Genomic DNA, 20,724 nt, shown 5'->3' with positions numbered 1-20,724 from the left:
AGAAGTTTGATCCGTTAGTTCTGAAACACCCTGTATTAAAATACACTTGTTCAGATATGCAAATAATAAAATATAATAATAAAAATAGTTCCATTCTTTAAATGATGCTTGTATGACTTTTTACCCTTTTTTAAATTGGATATCCAAGTATTTATGCTATAAACACATCTAAAAATAAAAGTAATTTCTGACAAAAAAAAAGGAAAAACACTCTATTAACCAACATTAAATAATCTGCGCGAAGGTCGTAAAAATTGCAGGAAGTTGTCTCAACCCAAAAGATGCCATCAAGATACGGCACAGCGCCGGAATCATTGTAATAGCCATAATAAAAATAAAAACTTAACTAATAATATTAAGTTATCATAAATTGACTTACCTCAAGTGTTGATGTGATTCGTTTTGGTTGGTATTTGCCCGATAGAAATGACAGATGTATAAAAGCAAACCAGTTACCATTGTAGCGTTCACTGGTTCCCATGCCTGTTCAAAATATGTCACATTTTACTCACAAACATACATAGTAACATTCACTATGATATGTATAAATAGACAATACTTATTTTCAAAATAAATCTTACCTGACACAGTACGTGTGACTTTTTGTCTTTTCCTCCTAAATGAAGCCAATATTAAATTGTTTTTTTTCTTTATGACGGCAACCGAAGCATTGCAGTACCGATTTCCATCCACGCATCATTTTTTTTGTTGTTTAATTTATAAAATTTATGTTGTGAATTCCACAAAACACGATAATTTTCATAAATTCCTATTATATTTAAAATATTTTCTTTATTTCAGTCCATATTGCAGTGCGGTACACTCGTACTTGTATAAAAATTAAAACGCGAACAGTAAAAACACAAGAAATCTCCAAAACCGCCGTCAACTGTGCTCCCGCGCACAAGATGCGTCCCTTTGATGTACCGCTACCCGACTGAACAGTCGAAGGCATGCGTTTTACAAGCCACAATGCACTTTTGCTCTTTTGCTTGCGCATACGTAGTACATACACGAACCTAACCTCAGTTTGTCTTTTGTGTATTGCGGTTTTTTAATGTTAATTGTTTACGTTTCGTTTATGTATATTAATTATTATGTATATTAAAGTATTATATTTTTAGATTTTGAGCTACAGGGTGGTAAAGTTTTAACAAAAAAATGTTTTTTTTTCGATAACTTAAATACCCCTGTAGATATTTGTCCAAAGATTGGTATGCAGGGTCTGTGTATCCAGAGCCATTTACCAACATACTTTTAACATTTTTATGTTCTCCAGTGGCGTGTATACGGGTTTTTCGCTGAATACTTTTATAAAGAAAAATGGTTTTTATTGTATTAAAAAATATTTTTAAATTCCCCGTTTTATTTGCAACATTTTTGATCACTCGGACTTTGTTCGTTAGATGCACGGTTTTCGCACAAAAAATTAAAAAACATTTTTCTGCTTTAACTGATCGCTATAATTTAATGTAAATTTATTTATTTATTTTTTTTTGTTTGGACCTATGTTTATAGGAACTGTTTTTCTTATTTTTGTCTAAAGAACACGTTCCTGAATTTTGTCGTAATATCGTAATATATAAGGGTGTTTTTTAACCCTATATACCAGACTAGTGATGTAAAATAATCAAATAACTACAAAGTAATCATTGCTAGTGAAGAATTTAAAAAATGAGTCCCGATTTATGAAATGTAATGTTAATTTGTGTTACTTCTTAACATCAGTAATAACTCAGAATCTATAGGTAAAAATAAAATAAACTTTAGTAAATTTGAACGATGAACCGCCTCGCCTAAAACTGACTTCCAAGTAACATTAAATAGAAATAAAATTAACGAAACATTTTCTACTTACCAGGATGACATTTTTTTACATGAGCTCGCAAATTAGAACTTTTGGAATAATGTTTATTACAAACATTGCAAAATGTTTTAGTCTCCATTCTAAACACGTTATTCGACTTTAATACTTTAATCTTTGTATCACTTGCAAAAACGAATAATTAATATACATAAACGAAACGTAAACAATTAACATTAAACAACCGCATTACACAAAAGACAAACTGAGGTTAGGTTCGTGTACGTACTACGTATGCGCAAGCAAAAGAGCAAAAGTGCATTGTGGCTCCTGAGCTTCTTGTATGCGTTTTGGCTATGTGCAAGCACGAGGAGCGCCGCAAATAGTGCAAACACGACGAATATGATTTTTGTTTCATTCGTGCTGCTTGCTCTCTTTGTTGTGCTCGTTGTGTTTGTTCGTGCTGCTTGCGAACAATGTGGACCCGCCTTTATACTGATTAATTATAAGCTGACAGTTATGAATGCTGTCTTTGCTTAAAATCATTAGGTTTGTCTTTTTAACATCAATGCCTAGGTTTTTTAGTTGACTGTTGACTGAACACGCTGTTATTCTATTTATGAGATTTTGTAACTCCTTTTTACTAACAACAGAAACCACCATATCCGTCTGCATAAAGGATATTGTTCACTCTTTCTCAATTCAAGAATATTTCTGAATCGCGTCATCTAGGGCTCTAAATATGAATTCTGAATAAATATGAAATAAATCTTTTTAATAAAAATAATTTTTGGAAAAATTAAAAAACAAATACTTTTCTATTGAAAAAAAATAATGTTGAAGTAAAATCTCAATAAATCCCTCATCACCAGGGCTTTTCTACTTAATCATATTTTTTTTAATGTTATGAAATAAAGGTAATTTTATTTCATATTAATTCTTGTATTTAAAATCATTATATTACTAATCTAGTAGAAATATCCTAGTTATAATTTTAAACCTTTGAAAAAACTATATAAACCCTTTACTTTTTTCAATAAAAAAAAAGACCGACCAGGCATCTGTACCAGAAAAAAAATTAATATCCGCCAATAAAAAAAAATAAAACTTCAAGTTGAGTAATAGGCCCGAACCTGTCAAAATAAAGTAAAAAACGGGTTATCTTAATCCAATCGGAGTGACGTCCGTTTCGATAACGAAAACGCATCGCTTCTCTTTAAATGCCCCCTTGAGGTATACACCATCACCCAAGACCAAAATCTACCGGGCAGGTGGAAGGTGCCCACCGTATACCATAGGAAGGTTATTAGTGGTAGATTTAATAATGGTTTATAAAGCCACATTTAACTATATGTCTTAATATCTTCTCGGATTCATTAATTTCGTTGGGTTAATGGGTTTTATGGCATGTGTAAGTTGTTCTTTTGCAAAAGGTGAGTTTTTGGGTGCATGGAGCCCTTGATGTTGGTCAGCAAATCAGTTAATTTAAATAAACATAAGTCTAAATTAGATGTACTTTCTTAATGCAAGCTACCAGTAATCGAATTTTCCTGAGAAGCTTGGAACTGATTAGACTTTTAAGTAATTTTGATGTGGGCTTAAAGGGTATTTGTGATCGTATGAAGGCTACGAAGAAGCAATAGTATATTACTTATAGATATTTTGCTGTAGTCCTTTGGTAACCGATTGGTAAATCTGGAAACAAAACTAACGTAAGTAACTATCGACCTAATAATACTACCGACCTTAATAATAATAATAATAATAATAATAATAATAATAATAATAATAATAATAATAATAATAATAATAATAATAATAATAATAATAATAATAATAATAATACATATAACTCTCCCAATCATAATATAGCAGAAGTTTTAGACACTCTCAAACAAAAACTAAGCGTTGCTGCACAACGACTTCGAAGATATAAAGAATCTAACCTTAGGAAAACATCCAATAGGCTGTTTCAGAACAACGAGAAACAGTTTTATCGGAGGCTTAGAAATGTCACCGATAACGACAGCGGTAAACCACCATCTAAACGACAAGTCAAGGAGTTTTTCAATCTGGTTCGTACCTACAACTCATAATGTCGAAGCACCCTGGATATAAAAAGAGATTGACTGGAAGAACTAAGACCAATGGACGAGCCTATAATATCTCCTGAGCTGTTGAGGCAGATAGTGGAGAATTCCTTCAACTGGAAAGCAGCTGGAAACGACCGAATTCGTAACTTTTGGTACAAACGGTTTAAATGCACTCATACATATTTAGCTTGTCATTTCAACAGATTTTTGCAGGAACCAACAACAATACCAACTTACATTGCGCAAGGACTAATATATTTGCTGCCAAAAGATAACGATACCGTAAATCCTGCAAAATATAGGCCTATCACCTGCCTGCCTACAATCTATAAACTGCTTACAGCATGCATTGCAAAAATAATTTATAAGCACTGTGAAGACCACGGAATTATCGCTCTAGAACAAAAGGGCTGCATTAAGAGGTCTCAAGGATGCAAAGAACAGTTACTTATAGACACTGTAATTATGGAACAAGCAATACAGAAGCAGAGAAACTTATACACCGCCTTTATAGATTACCGTAAGGCTTTCAATACTGCTCCACACATTTGGCTGCTTAAGGTCCTTGAGATTTATAAAGTCGCTCCACCGCTTATCAATTTATTAAAACATATGATGCGTTTCTGGACCACACAGTTGAATCTTAACAGCAGAAATAAAACTTTAGCGAATGAGCCTATTAAAATACAACAAGGCCTTTTTCAGGGAGATTTCCTGAGTCCCCTCTGGTTTTGTCTGGCTCTGAATCCCCTCTCCCATATGCTTAATCAAAGTCAACATGGATTTACCGTTAAAGATAACAGGGAAAACCTATATAATATTACACATCTAATGTACAGGGTGGCCAAATAAGCGAGGTAAGCGGTTGTATCTCAGGACCTGTACATCTGGCAACAATGGAATTTTTTTTATTATTATAAAAGTGGCTATGAGAAAATTCTGGAAATTATTTTTAAGTTCCGTATTTCACCGCAAGAGGGCGCAAAAAATTAAATATTAACCTATACTTTTGATATTATTTTTAGTAAGCCTATAAATTATATATATATATATAAATTTGCTATAATTTTGGTTTATGAATTATTGACGTACGAACGATAGTAGGGGTGGGGGAAGCTATTGAAAGTAGAATCATTAAAATCGGTGTAAATTCTTAACCACTTATTCCATTTGAGCAATTCAAAATTTATTTGCAAGATAAATGTAGCTGCTTTAAAAGTTTGATCTCATCACTACCCTATCCTAATAAAACCGCCAGAGGGCGCAATTTGTAATAATTCCAGTTTTTTTCATTTTGCTCCAAAAATTAAAATTGAATGATATATTTTTGACATTATTTTTTAAAAGTAGATAAAATTTGCAAAAATATTGTGAAAACCGCACCATGATATATTTGCTTGTTTTAAAGTTATAGCGAATTAAATTCTTTTACGCACCGAGTCCAAACTTATGTACCGCGATCTAGCACTCGGCCTCTAGTTAACGTATAGTAGGCGGCAAAAACAAAAGAAACTTTTAAAAAGGATTGTATGGAAATGTCAAATATTTATTAGACGGCCAGTTTAAATCTGTTTTCAATTTTCTTTCATCGATTTTTTGTAAAATGCCTTTGACAAATAATGAAGCTGTGGATTTGATTGCGGTTTTCTTTGAGTGTTTTTAAAATGCAGCAATAGCTGAAAGACAGGATGCCCTTCGGTATCCAGATCGCCGCCATTATGGCAGAAGAATTTTTCCACGGTTGGTACAGCGACTACGCGATACTGGGAGTTTTAGTCGGCCCAAATTTAGAAGGCGTCGCGCTACTAAAAGAACTGAAGAAAACATTATTAATGTGTTGGTCTACGTAGAGTTTAATAGGCATATTGGAACTCGTGCGTTATCTTTAGATTTGAGAATAGCTCGAACTACTGTTCAAAATATACTTAAAGACCACAGGTAATACATCTTTTTATTATAATTTTCTTCTCGAATATAGGCATTTCTTTTTATTTTAAGGCTACACCCTTTCCATATAATCCTACATCAAGCTCTAAACGAACATGATTTTGAGCGCCGAATTGATTTTTGCCAATGGATACTAGCAATGATTCGCGAAAACAGGGATTTTTTGTCACAGATTCTGTGGACCGATGAAGCCACTTTTTGTAGCGATGTGAAGTCAACAGGCATAATATGCATTATTGGTCGCTTGAAAATCCTCGCTGGATGCGAGAAGTCCAGCACCAAGCTGGAGTGTAAACTTGTGGTGTGGCATTATCGGAATGAAAATTATTGGTCCTTATTTTTTTGATGGCACATTAACCGGTAATATTTTTTTTTTGCATTTTTTAACAAATTCCTTGCCTATTTTATTGGAAGTAAGACGGATCATGTATTTCCAATTGGACGGGTGCCCAGCACATTTTTCCCATTTGGTGCGGCATCATATAAATAATTACTTTCAAGGGCGCTGGATCGGAAGGGGGAGTCTATATCCTTGGCCGGCCAGGTCACCCGATTTAACATGCCTAGACTTTTACTACTAAAAGATATGGTGTACCAAACTCTACCTGCAACAAGGCAGGATATGGAAAACTGAATCCGTGGTGCAATAAATGAAATATCAGCTGCTAAAATCGAAACACCAGTTTTTATCCACGCAAAGAAGATTAGAAGCTTGTTTGGAATGTGATGAAAGGCAGTTTGAACACCTATCGAGGCATTAAATACCAAATATGATTGGGTTTAAAATCGGTCCTTTTCAGGACCATAATTTAAATATAAAAAGAAATTCGTTAATAAAATTATTCGCCTTAAGAAAGTCACATAAACTTCCAGTTATTCTGTGATACACAGGTATTATTAATTTATTATTTATCAATCAATTATTACTATAATAATTTATTAATTATGACAATGTCATGGTATTCTAGTTGTGGTAATACTAATTAGAGATTTTTAGGCGGGACACACAAGTTTAGGCTCGGTGCGTAAAAAACTTTAATTCGCTATAACTTTAAAACGAGCAAAGATATCATCATGCGGTTTTTACAGTACTTTTGCAAATTTTATTTACTTTTTAAATAGAATGTCAAAAGTATACCATTCAATTTGAATTTTTAGAGCAAAATGAAAAAAACTGGAATTATAACAAATTGCGCCCTCTGGCGGTTTTATTAGGAACTACAAGGTAGCAATGAGATTAGACTTTTAAAGCAGCTACATTTATCTTGCAAATAAATTTTAAATTGCTCAAATCGAATAAGTGGTTTAGAGTTAAAGTTAATATTTAAATTTTCGGAGAAAAAAAAAAGTTTCTTTTATTTAATTTTTAGTTGCGCCCTCTTTCGGTGAAATACGGCACTTACAAATATTTTTCAGAATTTTCTTATGGTCACTTTTATAATAATAAAAAAAATTCCATTATTTCCAGATGTACAGGTCCTGAGATACAGCCGCTTACCTCGCTTATTTGGCCACCCGGTACATGGATGATATCAAAGTCTATGCTGTACATTAAAATGAGCTTTGGTATCGATAAATGCAAAAACACATGCTCAAATAGTTATCAAAGGTAAACACAACACCAACAACTTTGAATTACAAGATGGTAGTCTCATTCGGGCTATGGAAGAAGGGGAAACTTATAAGTACTTGGGGGTACATCGGTCAGCCCATACAGAGCACAAGAAAATAAAGCAGAATCTCCAAAAGGAATATATCAGTCGTCTTAAGCACGTCTAAAGCACAAAAACTAAACTGAATGGTAAGAACATGATTAAAGCGGTTAATGCCTACGCTATCCCTGTCTTAACGTATTCTTTTGGAGTCATTAGATGGACAAAGACGGATATAGAGGAGATTGAGAGGAAGAGCAGAACAACCCTCACGACCTTTCGAGCACACCACCCTCAGTCAGCTATCGAAAGACTTACTCTTCCCAGATCCAAGGGTGGCAGAGGACTAACTGATATTTCTTTTCTCTTCAAAAAACAGTAGCAGATTTTCAGAAATACTTCCTCACTATGAGGGAAACCTCTTCTCTTCATAGAGCAGTGGTGCTAACGGATAACGGATACACACCCTTGAATCTCCGTGCAGGTATAGCAGAACACATTACTGTAACAAGATCAGAGGACACAGCCATTAAAGTTAACACATCGAAGCAGAAGGCAATACACCGAAAGCATCCTCACGAACTTAATGCCGAACATGTCGATTATGAAACGTCGAACTACTGGTTGACTCGTGGAGATCTATTTCCTGACACTGAAGGCTTTATGATGGCTATACAAGACCAAGTGATTGCTACAAGAAATTACCTTAAGTACATTACTAAAGATGAGAAAGTAATCGACGATCGATGTAGAAAATGCCTGCGCGTACCGGAGACAATTCAACATATAACATCAGGATGCACATCTCTATCAGCTGCCGAATATCTGCACCGACATAACTGTGTGGCAAAAATTATTTATCAAGAGCTGGCAAAACTTGCCCCTATTACCAATACAAACCAGAAACTGTACTTGAAAATGACGACTTTCGCCTCTACTGGGACAGAACTGTTTTGACCGATAGGACGCTGACTTCAAACAGACCAGATATAATATTATTAAACAAAGCCCAAAAGAAAACCTTTCTAATTGACATAGCAGTGCCAAATACCAATAATATCCTAGAAACGACACACACTAAACTTGCTAAATACGCAGATCTAGCTAACGAGATAAAACAACAATGGAGGCAAGATAATGTATATATATACTCCCTCTAGTTATTTCATCCACTGGAATTTTGCCTTTAACATTGTCCAAAAACCTTAACGCATTGGGTCTTTCCTCCTGGACGATATTGTCACTATACAGAAATCTTTTACACTAAATACATGCAACATTGTTCGAAAGTTACTAAATCTACCATAGCAAAATTCATCTTGCCTTCAGGCCGATGAAATTGACAACACCGCTATCAGCGAGCTAAAACAGAATAATAATAATAATAATAATATATTTTATTTGCATTGTATTAATGTAGGATCTAGAGTAATTGATAATGTTGAGTGACATATCCTATTGCTATTTACATTAATGCAAAAAAAGGAGCTGGAAGGTAATTTGAAAATTGATCGAGTCCAGCACCGATCAATAAAAGGTTTAAAATAATATACAATATTCAAAACTCCTACAGGTATAACTTATTCTAACTTAATAAATAGATAATGACAACACTTATATTACAATCAAATACCTATATACAATCTTTTACCTTATTTTATGTACATTATTATAAAATATTACTCACATAAAGTAAAATATTAAAATGAACCAAAAAAAATTATTATTGTTAAAATATCTACAGTTAGTACTATGAATTATATTATAACTTTTAAGTGGTGTCTATAAATTGCAATATGTATTTGTAAAAATTTCCGTAATATATTGTATTGTATTGTATCAACTGATTTATTACACATGGACACACTAAACACAATAAATTAAGACCACTAGAAATATTTATTTTCACTGTATTTTTCTATTTCAATTTAAAAGCTGCGCTAAAATTCAGACTTGAACTTGCCTCATAGCCACGAGAGCTCCTTGTATGTACATTATGTAGACCATTGTTCCGGAACATTCGCCAACTTTCTAAATATGTTCCGAGATGTTGCGCGTGTCAATGTGCCCGCCGCTCGTATCATTCTTGTCGCATCTTCAGGTTTAGGCGACACACGGGATTATTCTCGAATAGTCGGTATATTTTCATCTCTTAAGATCGTTGTTTAGCCCTTTTTTTTAGAAAGTGTCTATTTTAGCAGAATTAATTTATAATTAGCTATGCCTCATTTAGTTGTCCTTACGCAGATATCTTTAAACGTCTAGAAACAAATTTTTTTAAAGGTAATTTTTATATGAAAACCATTAATTAAACATAATTTCTTTTTCATGTTTCCTACAATTTGGCTACTGGACCATTCCACTCTCCACCGTCACACCACAGTATGTAAGTATGCACTACTCTCTTACTATTAAGCCCTCTTAAAAGAGAATTGATTAGATCAACCCTCGCCGCGGGAGGGCGTACACCTCGGGCATTCGCAACGGGAAAATAGCGTAAAACCTAAAAATAAAAAAACAAAATAATATAAACAATAAAGTAGATGGAACGAAATCCGAAATATGTGGGCTCACGTCGTACGAGCGAAGCAAAGAAGGCGATCGGCGCACGAGATATCCCTTGTATCAGATAAAAGTAACATGGGAACGGACGCGACATAAATACATAAATTCGGCCCGGGACGCGTTTTCGATGTAAATTATGTTTTGCAAATTGTCGCAGAGGCGACCGGCGACATTTTCACTTTTTGATCTTTACGAACCCGAACCCCTCGTATATGACTTCTTCTTGTGTACTCTGCATATCTTGTACGCTTATCATCCATAAGTAGTATGGAGTCAACTCGAGAACTTAAGAAATATTGACCTTAACTTGCAGATGATGATTCTATAAGAATTCAAGTCTGAGTAGTATCTCCAAATTTTCAAAAAATTCATTTGAAGAAAAAAGTGCTTGGAAAATCAGTTCAGGTCATATATGAAATACAGTAGAGACAAAGAGAAATTCAATATCTTCCCCCTTAAATACTCTGATTGCATTAACCGAGGCATTCATTAAAAAAAAAAAGAACAAGACAACGCAACAACAGACACGAGACTAATTGGTCCTCGATAAACCGTACGATAAGTGGACGGTTCGAACACCAATTTAAAAAAGATGGGACAGTCGAAAACGTATAACTTCCTGCCCGGGCGAGATCTACAAAATCCGATAACGGTTTGATAGGCGGATATCGATACCCCGAATTAACACCTTTAAGGTGCGTACCGTTCGAGCGGGTGAATGAGTCTACGAATATACAAGAAGGGCTCGTTTATATTCTTCTTAACTCAGAGAAAAGAAGAGTACTCAATAGTATATAGTGAACGCAGGGCTTGAAAAGACCTTCTAACTATATAGAAAGACAAGAAGACTCTGAGATGACAAAACAGTTGCTTAAGAGTTGTTGGACGTGACGAGAAAGTCCGAGGTTAGAATGGGTAAGCAGCGCATTAATGGACCAAAGAGGTCTATGATTTTCTAGCTACAAAGGTTCTTTGTCTTCTCCCTTTCAGTTAATAAAATGATTTGGGACTTACCATGAGCTCCCATTGGGCCATCCAGAGTGGGAAATCAGGCATTCTCTAAGCTGGCTTCTTGTGTGTAAAAGTGGTTGAAGAGGGAAGATCAACAGAAAAACTTTTAACTAACACATGGAATCTGCATATATGAGGCCACAAGTTGATCGAGATTTCTTGATTATTAATAATAATGAGGAAGTTGGTAAAGGAGTTAAGTTAATATGCTGCCTTTTGCAGAAGCTGAAATTCATGAATATCAATCTTGCTAACTCCTATGGGTGAGTGCAGACTGGATTTCCTTAATAACCAGAACCCTTTAACGCCCTTAAGGTGTACACCATTCACGGGGGTGAATGAGTCTTAAGAATATACAGGAAAGGCTCGATTATATTAATCTTAGCTCAAGGGAAACAACAGTATTTCAGGGGCAGAACCATATATCTAGAAATGCTGTTGGAAACAAAATTTCAAAAAGACCTTCTAATTATTTTAATTATAATAGGAGGCTACAGAAAAACTCAACAACAACTCTGGGGTAGTCTGCATTGGTTCGTCCGAGGGAGGTTGCGAATCATCCATAACGGTCCATTAACGAAGAAGGTGCTGTGGCTTTCCAAATGGAAGGGTTTGGAAAGGTTTTCTTCCCCGCTTCTGTTAATAAAATAATTTAGAATTTCCGTAGATTTACCTGGAGCCTTCATTGGTCCATTCAGGCTCGGGTTCGTACCGATTCTGTAAAATAATATGGATTCTTGTGTGAAAAACTTGTTGAAGAGGAACAATCAAAAGGAGAACCTTAAACTGACTCGTGGAATCTGCCGATATTAGTCCAAAAGTGAATGAAGATGGTGTCGATTGATGGTGAGATTTTTTAAAATAGTATGGCACTCAATATTATAAGCCAGAGCCCTTAAAGGCATTTATGATGCATACCATTCATGCGAGTGATTGAATCTAAGAATATACAAGAAGGACTTACTTACATTGATCTTAACTCAAGGGAATAACAGTATTTATAGAACCATATAATAATATAGTGGAATCTTGGTAAAAGCAGTGTTTCAAAAATAACTTCTCACTATTCAAATTATTATAGAACGTCTCAAAGGAACAACAAAATTTTATAAACTAGTTGTTTTGCACAACCTGGAAATGTTACAGACAACGAGAGTGTATGGGGAAGCGAAGATGTAATAGATACTCATCATCGTTTTCTGGAGTAATGTGCATTGGTTGAATCGAAGGAGGTTTAAGATGAGATATCTCATCTCATTGATCCCATTGCCTAACTTAGTAATTGCATTTTATGCCAACTTCTTAAGGCCGGTAATGTTAATTATTTATACTACTAGGAAAACTACTGCAAAAAAAAGTGTAGACACTTGGGACTTCCAATACCTTATGTCATCTCTTTTCAACTTTTTTTACTGTCACCTCGCCTAGCCTTCTCTTTTTATTTCTTCTTATCTCGTCGTGTTTCGTCTTTTAATATCAAAAAAGAAAATAGAGTCGATTCTTAAGCACCTGAACCCTAATGCAGGCAAAAGTAAAGACACTTGTGATTTCCAAGATCTCAACTCATCTTATCAAGGCAGGAAATATGGTAGACACCTACGGTTTCCACTAAAATCCTACCTCAACTTCTCGTCTCATTTCTTCACTGTGATTGTAAGACAAACAATACTCACAAAATCCAGAATTCAGGAAACTCATCAAAAATTTTGTGGTGAGTCATAACTAAGATTAAAAGTGGTTGTGTTACCGTAAGTAATGTTCCATCAATGAAGAAGATGCTGTGGTTTTTCAAGTTTCTAAAAGGACTTGAAGAAGTCTTTTTTCTCTCTTCCTTTAATAAAATGACTTGGAATTTCTGTGAGTTTATCTGGAGCTTCCATTGATCCATCCAGGCTTGTAATTGATGCCAAGGATGTTTTCGACATTTTGTAAAATACTATTGGTTTCTTATAAGTAAATGTAGTTGAAGAGAAAGGATCAAAAGAGAAACGTTGAACTGACATGTGGAATCTGCATATATGAGGTCAGAAGTTGATGGAGGTGGTGTCGGAGATTTTTTGATATATTAATAATAATGGGGAAGTGACTAAGGGAGTTAATGATATACTGCTTTTTACGGAAGCTGGAATTCATATGTATCATTTCTGCTTAGGTAACTCCTGTGAGTAAGTGACGACTGGATTTCCTCAATAGCCAGAACCCTTCTACCCCCTTAAGTCTTTCTAATGCTGGTGGACGGAGAACTTCAAAAAGATCTTCTAACTTATTAAATTATAATAGGAGGTCTCAGAGGAACACATCATTTCTAATGAACTGGTTATTTTGCACAACCTGGAGTTTTTGAATGCGGCCAGTGTGTATGGAGGAACGACGATGTGGATAGAGATAGTCATTTGCTGAGTCTGCATTGGTTGTACTGAGGGAGGTTTGAGAATCATCTTATTTGATCCCATTAAGTCACCTAGTAGTCGCATTTTGTGTCAACTCTTAAAGGCCGATAACGCTTATTATCTAAACTAAAGTACTTTGTTTTGTAAGTACATTGTAAGAAAAAGTGTAGATACTTGGAACTTCCAAAACCTTATCTCATCTCTTTTCACTGCCTTCTCATCTTATCTCGCCTAGTATTCCTCTTTCATCTCTTTCTGTTTCGTTCTTTAAGATCAAGGAAGAATATACGAGCATAGAAGATTCATAAGCACATGAACAAAAATAATATTTTTAAGTCCTCAACTTATCTCATTTTGTCTTATCTTTTCTCGTAACGTTGCATCTCATACTATCTCATCTCATTAAGGAACGAAGTAGAGAAGAATATGGCACATCACTTTAGACTAATAATAACGGGGAATAAAAGCTCTCTAAAGAAGTTATCATAAATAGTTGGAGGTGGCAGAAGTACATGGAGAAACGAAAATATACTCTGCATTGGTTGGCCTATGATTTTCTAACTGGAAAAGCTTGGAGAAGCTTTTTTCCCTTCTTCGGTTATTAAAATGATTTGGTATTTTTGTGGATTAATCTGAAGTCCGCATTGATACATACATGGATGCTTGGATTTAGTGCTGAGGATGACTTCGGATTTCTGTAAGATACTATTGGCTTAAGGTTCAATTGTTGTTGGATGAAGGATAAAAAAAAGAAACCTAGATTGAGACGTGAAATCTGCAGATATGAGGTTATAGGTTTATGGATCTAGTTTCAGAGATTTCTTCTGCATCACTTTATCTTAATAAGAATGTGGAAGCGGAGATGCAGGAGCTGCCAAAGAAGTTAATGATATGCTGCCTTTCGCGGAAGTTGAAACTCATCAATAATAATTTTACTAAGTTAAGTCCAGTGAGTGAGTAAAGACCGGATTTCCTTAATAGCCATAGCCCTTTAGAGGAACTTCCCTCCTTTGATTAATAAAATTTATTCGGATTTCCGTAAATTTACTTTGAGCTTCTAATAGCGGATTCAGACTTGGAATTGGTGCTGTATTAGCTTCTTGCGTGAAAAAGTTAATCATATAGATGTTGAAGAAAAAAAAGATCATAAAGGAAAACCTTAAATTCACACTTGAAAATAGTATCGGAGAGTTCTTCAGATATTACAAAAGTGATACGGAAGAAGCTGATGATGCCTTTCATAGAAATTTGAACTCAATACTGAATTTCTTAACAGCCAGAGAAAAAAAAAAGAAACTTTAAGAAATAAATAAAGAAACTTTAAGGTCATCAAATCTGGAAAGTTTCTTGAATGAAAGGAGTCTATTACTCACCAAAATGATAAATTCTATGCTTGATTAATAGCTGCAAATTTTCCATTTCAGTTTTGACATGAAGAATAATCTCTGGATCATGGTAAATAAAAACCTGATAGAATGCAAGAATTTATTGAGTTAAAATACGAAGAAAGTAAGAACCAGCGATAGCCACATAACGTATTTCTTTGATCATAAATCTTTTAATTTAATGTTTTTTTTTCACTTTTTTAATTTTTCCAATCTTCCATTTCAGACTGTTTTACACTGGGGAGCAAAATACGGTAACCCTGAAATTATCAAGGCATTTGCTGGCACCTACAAGGTTGATGTGAATAGTAAGACGGTAAGTCATTTGTAACCTATGTTATTTTTAAGCTAATCTTACTTTTTTCTTGCCTTATGATGGTTCTGACTTATTCCTGGATGCTGAATATTGGATGGTACCTTACAGAATAGTGTAAGTAACTCATATTACCTTATTTACTTAGAATCTATGACTTAAATAGTAAATTACTGACTCTTTGCATCCTGTTAATTGTTTTACCAGTAAGTGGACAATATTAAAATACGAGGTTTTAATGACACGATAATGGCTTATCTATGGAATGCATGATTGTTTATCAGTTTCTAGAAGCTATTGGAATGCTGGATCTTCCAAGACCGGCATGGCATCCAGAACTAAGTCCAATAAAATTTATATGATGTTCATTCTACTTTCACTCCAGACCTAGATCCAATCTATCAAAAAAACTCATATATACAAAAAATCTTTTGCTGTTTATTTTTTGATAATTCTAAAATAATTGATCTAAATTGGTCTTATGTGACAACAACCTTAACCAAATCCCGACCCATATTATATGCATATTTAGGCCCAGAAGAGACTCTTTCGAGAATCCGTAGCGGTAAGAAAGCGCACCAGACCGTTAACGAGCTTTGTTATCTCCTCGAAAATATTTATTATAAAACTTAATCCTCCTCGGTCAATGCGACACCGGATCTCTCATCTCGTGTGTTTATTATCTCATCTCAACCGGTAACGATGCCCTTTCTTCGCCTGTCACTTACTTTTTTATTTTGGGATACCACGTTTTTTGATAAGTGGATGGCGGCTACTGGTCATGGTCAGAGGTGGACTTTGGTTAAAATATTGTATTTTTTTTATTGTTGCTTTTTGTACATTGGGAATATAGTACAGCTTAGTGTGGCCCAAAATCAGGTGTTGAAAATTACATGACTAGCAGTATCGAAGACAGGATGCTGATGTTTTCATTGTCGCATAATTTAACCTCCCAAACTGTGTATGGCAGAACAGTGATATAGCATTTCATAATTAATATCAGTCTTACACAAACAAAAATATGACAGACGCGATTTTCGATTTTGTAGTATGTAATAATCCGACGGTCAGTGTTTCTGCTCCATATGTTAGAACTGGGACTGATCAAAGACCTTCCACTTCAGATACATGAGAATATCTAGTTTTTAGACCTCCTTTAGTTTTCCGTAAGCTGTCCAGTCCTATTCTGTTGTTTAATTCTAGTAGTCTAGTTGCCCCTACCCAATTTAAAATGGTGAGAAGTACTCTGTCTTAGAGAAGTTAATTTTTTAGCCAAATTTGCACAAAATCTCTGAAGGTCCTTAAGATGTTGATAAGCATGATCTATCTATGGTCTGCAATAACAACTATATCATCCGCAAACCTAAAGTTATTCAGTTACTCTCACTTACGTTAACTCCTTAACTGTTGTTCTTCAAAGCGCTCTGCAGCAGTACGGTGAACAGTTTTGAGGAGATAGTGTCTCCTTATCTGATACTTTTTTTCCAGGGTAAATTTCTTTGTCTTGCCATGATACATTCTAACTGCAGCTGTTGCGATATTGTATATATTCTGAAAAAGACTCGTGTATCTATGATCGATACTGCACTCTGTAAGCGCTCTCAACTGGAAGGTCTCTGTTGGAATAATAACGTGAAGGTAATAAACTAAATTTAACTACCACGGAGAACGATGGAGACATCAATGTTGAGTTTATTCCTTAGAGACAGAGTTTCAAACCATATAATTAGAAAAAGAACCGATCAGAGATAGGTGATGGAAAAAGAAAAACCTGAAATGGAGATCTAGACATGACGCCTATCGAAACCGAGGTCGTCCACCAACGTAAAGGCCGGTCAGACGGCATCAAGCGCATCCAGCAAAATTGGATACAACGTGCTCAAAACTGGAAGCCTCGGAATGATTTACATGAGGCCTATGTTCAACAGTAAACTTAACATGGGTATTGATGATGAGGATGAGTTATCCGAGTATTTATGTATATGATGATCCACTAGTTCCTCCAGATGGCTACCATCCGCCTCTGATATTTAAAGTAGTTAATAATATTAAAGATTAGTGAGGGACATTTAAAGACTTTCGCTCAACCGGTTATCATGGATAGATTGAATTTTTCGGATCAACTCAACTGGGTTATCTTATTTTTTGAGCAGTCTGTGGATATAGTGCTTGATATATTTTATTTGGCAATTGACTTGTATCATCATCATCGTCATCATTATAATCAGGTCTTTGCATCCACTGCTGGCCCCTCGCAATTATTTTTATTGCTTCCTATCTTGAACGCTCTACATCCAAAAAATCGCTCTGGAAAAGATTTGCCCTAGGACTCTCTTACCTTACCCGCTCATTCATCTTAAGACAAGAACCTCCCTCCGTTATGCAATTACTGCAACAAATCGCTTACAATCAAACACATTTTATCGGAATGCCTGTGTACACAAACAGAAAACTACGTAACTTAAATAATAATTTTAAAGAAAATATGAGCTACAAAATAGAAAACACAGAAAATATTCTACAATTCATGAAACTATCAAATCTTCTAGCGGATAAATTCAATAAAAGTTAAATGGGCCGTTTCTGCAAAAAAAGAGCCCGAACCCGTCGATTTTAATATTGGGTTTAGAATTTTTCTACGTGGAAAATAAATATACAGGGTGACTAAAAAAAGGTATAACGTCATCAATACGGTTTTTAAATGGAAAACACCATTTTTTAATGCAAAATCAGAAAAAAACGCTATTTTGAACCAAAAATGATAATAAAATGTAAAATTAAAGATATACCTTTCTAAATAAATTAAATGTTTGGTATTTTGGTGCAACTATTTGAAAGTATTTTTACAGTTGCAAGTGGTGTTTATTCTTTTTGAGAAGCGAAAGCAGTGTCATCCTGCGTTTTATTAGTAACTATACTTTATTACCTACTGTTATTGTATGAAATATGAGAAAATTAACCGAACGTAAAAGAATCGAAGTCTTGTGCATGATTGGTTTCGGAGATATGTCGCATACTCAAAAGGAGGTGGTTTAGTGTTTAATGCAACTGATCCTGATCGGTCGCCTATTATCCAAAGCATGGTAAGCAGAGTTGAAACAAAGTTTCATGAATCCGGGCATGTTTGGAATACTCAAAAAGCTGGTCGGGATTCAATAACTGAAGAAGATTAGCTTAACGTTTTGATAATGGTCCAAGATAATCCCAAAGCCACAGTCCCAGGCACGTCTTTCTAATGTTAATTTATCGCGATCTACTGTGCATAAAGTATTGAAAAAAGCAAAGTTTCACCCTTATAAAATATTATTACTTCAAGAGCTATGGGAAGATGATTTTGATCGCCGTTATGAATTTTGTGAGCAAATGCAGCAATTATGTAATGACAACAATAATTTTGTAAAACGGATAATATTTTCAAAAAATTCAAGCAAGCTTATAAATACAATTTTTATCAGTGATACCACATTAGTAACATCCTCTGGTACACTCTCTGCGGATACAATCTTTGATCACAGACTCGTAGGGTAATTCCGGGAGAGATGGCCCGCCGGGTGAGATGGCTCTTTTGGCTTTTTTATTTCCTAAATATATTTGATTTACGGCACTGTAGCTTTAGACACATCCTATTCAACGTGCTGTATATATCGTGATACAGGTTTGCGGTTTTTTTCTACACTTTAAGGTAAGTTTTGCTAAAAATATTTAACCTTAAAAGTAATGTATAGTTTTTTCTGGAAATTTTGTTTTTTTTTTCAAGTTTTTGTTACTCCTTTTGGGTTTGTGCATTTTTGAGGTTATGTTAATGCACCCGTACCTCTAAAATTTAATAAATCTTAGGAAATATTTAGTGGGCCATCTCACAGCCTGACTTTTGGGATAGATGGCTCAACTACTAAATGGGTAAGTTGCATTTATCCCGGAAAACAAAAATAATTTTTTTATTTAATCCTTACAAAAATCTAAGTCTAAAATTGGCATTTAAGTATACAATTTAGACATCCAAAGTATATAAATGTATTTTTTAGAGTCATGCCGACTGACTACATTAGAAAAGGTTCAGTGCAAAGAGGAAACTGGACTGAAGAAGATTTAGTCAATGCTGCAGAAGCTGTCAAAAATGGTGTTATGGGTATCAGAGAGGCATGCCGTAATTTTAACAACATTCCGCCACCAACATTTCACAGGCGCTTCAAAAACAATGATTTCCAGAAACGAGCTCTTGGCCCACCTTGTGTTCTTGGTATCGAAAATGAGAAAAAAATTAAGCTACATATCCAGAAATTACAAAAACATGGATTTGCACCAACTCGTGAATGCGTCAGATCAATGGCATTTAACTTGGCAGAGCAGTTGAAAATTAAACACACATTTAATAGAGAGAAAAAACTGGCTGGGTATGATTGGTAAACTATGTTTTTAAAACGAAACCCCGACCTAAGTGTTAGGAAAGCTAAAGGGGTGTCACTAGCCCGTTGTAAAGGAATGAATAAGACAGATGTTTCTGTGTATTTTAATTTACTTGAAACCACATTAATCGAAGGAGAAATAATGAACAAAGCTGGTCACATATTTAATATGGACGATACGGGCTTACAATTAAATAATAAACCTGGTTATGTTATTGCTACAGAAGGCTCAAAAAATCTTGTTGCAATTACTGCTTCAGAGAAGGGAGAAATCATAACAGTAATATCACGTTGTAATGCAGAAGGTTATTACATACCACCTACTTGTATATTCAAGGGGAAAAATAAAAAAGCTGAGTTTGAAGATGGAATGCCCCCTGGCTCCACTGTTTATATGAATAAAAAATCAGCTTACATTAACACTGATATAATGTTTGCTTGGCTAAAAAAACAATTTATACCACGTAAACCGCAAGGAAAAGTTCTACTTTTACTGGATGGCATGCTAGCCATTGCAGCTCATCAAAGATGCTTGAATACGCTAATGAACATGGTGTTATTCCTCTTTGCCTGCCTAGTCATACCACACAGTTTCTCCAACCTTTAGATAGATGTTTTTTTAAGAGCCTTAAAGCCTTCTTTAATAATGCTTGCAACACATTTATTAGAACAAATCCAACTAGGAAAATTAACCGGTTACAATTTGGCCAGCTGCTATCTAAGGCGTGGTCAAAAGCTGCGACAGTTGAGAATGCTGTATCTGCTTTTAGGTCAACAGGTGTTTGTCCCTTTAATCCTTCAGCCATATCAGAGTACGCATATTTAGGATCTGAAGAGGAAATGATAGATTTGGGTAAGTCCCTCTAACAAACGTATTTTTATTTATTTATAAAAAAAACATTTTTAGATAATACCGCAACAGTTAATAATGATGCAAATAGAGCTAATAATGATAAAAATCAAATGCCAAAACAAGAACAAGCCATACCATCCACGTCAACGTCAGGCTTGAATAACATACCATCGGAACGTGATGAAGATCAAAATCAGGACACACCCGGAACACTGTTAAACAAATTTTCGCCTGTTCCAAGCACATCAGCTAATATTGAAAATGCACGAAAAAGAGCAAAACAGGTAGCTTGCGTCCTAACATCT

The 20,724-nt window shown here is 34.8% G+C and overlaps 1 protein-coding gene across 1 annotated transcript in view; it reads left to right on the top strand.

Moving 5' to 3' along the window:
• Positions 1-5,585: 5,585 nt before the first annotated feature.
• Positions 5,586-20,724, top strand: part of LOC126739818 (uncharacterized) — a 67,333-nt gene continuing 52,194 nt past the window's right edge. Inside the window, exons 1-2 of the mRNA XM_050445637.1 lie at positions 5,586-5,672; positions 15,074-15,163. Of these exons, the coding sequence (XP_050301594.1) occupies positions 5,586-5,672; positions 15,074-15,163 (177 nt within the window). The remainder of the gene's footprint in view (positions 5,673-15,073; positions 15,164-20,724) is intronic.

The sequence above is a fragment of the Anthonomus grandis genome, chromosome 8 (assembly GCF_022605725.1).
Source record: "Anthonomus grandis grandis chromosome 8, icAntGran1.3, whole genome shotgun sequence".
In the NCBI taxonomy this organism is placed as follows: Eukaryota; Metazoa; Arthropoda; class Insecta; order Coleoptera; family Curculionidae; genus Anthonomus; species Anthonomus grandis.
This window is presented reverse-complemented; position numbering and strand designations above follow the sequence as displayed.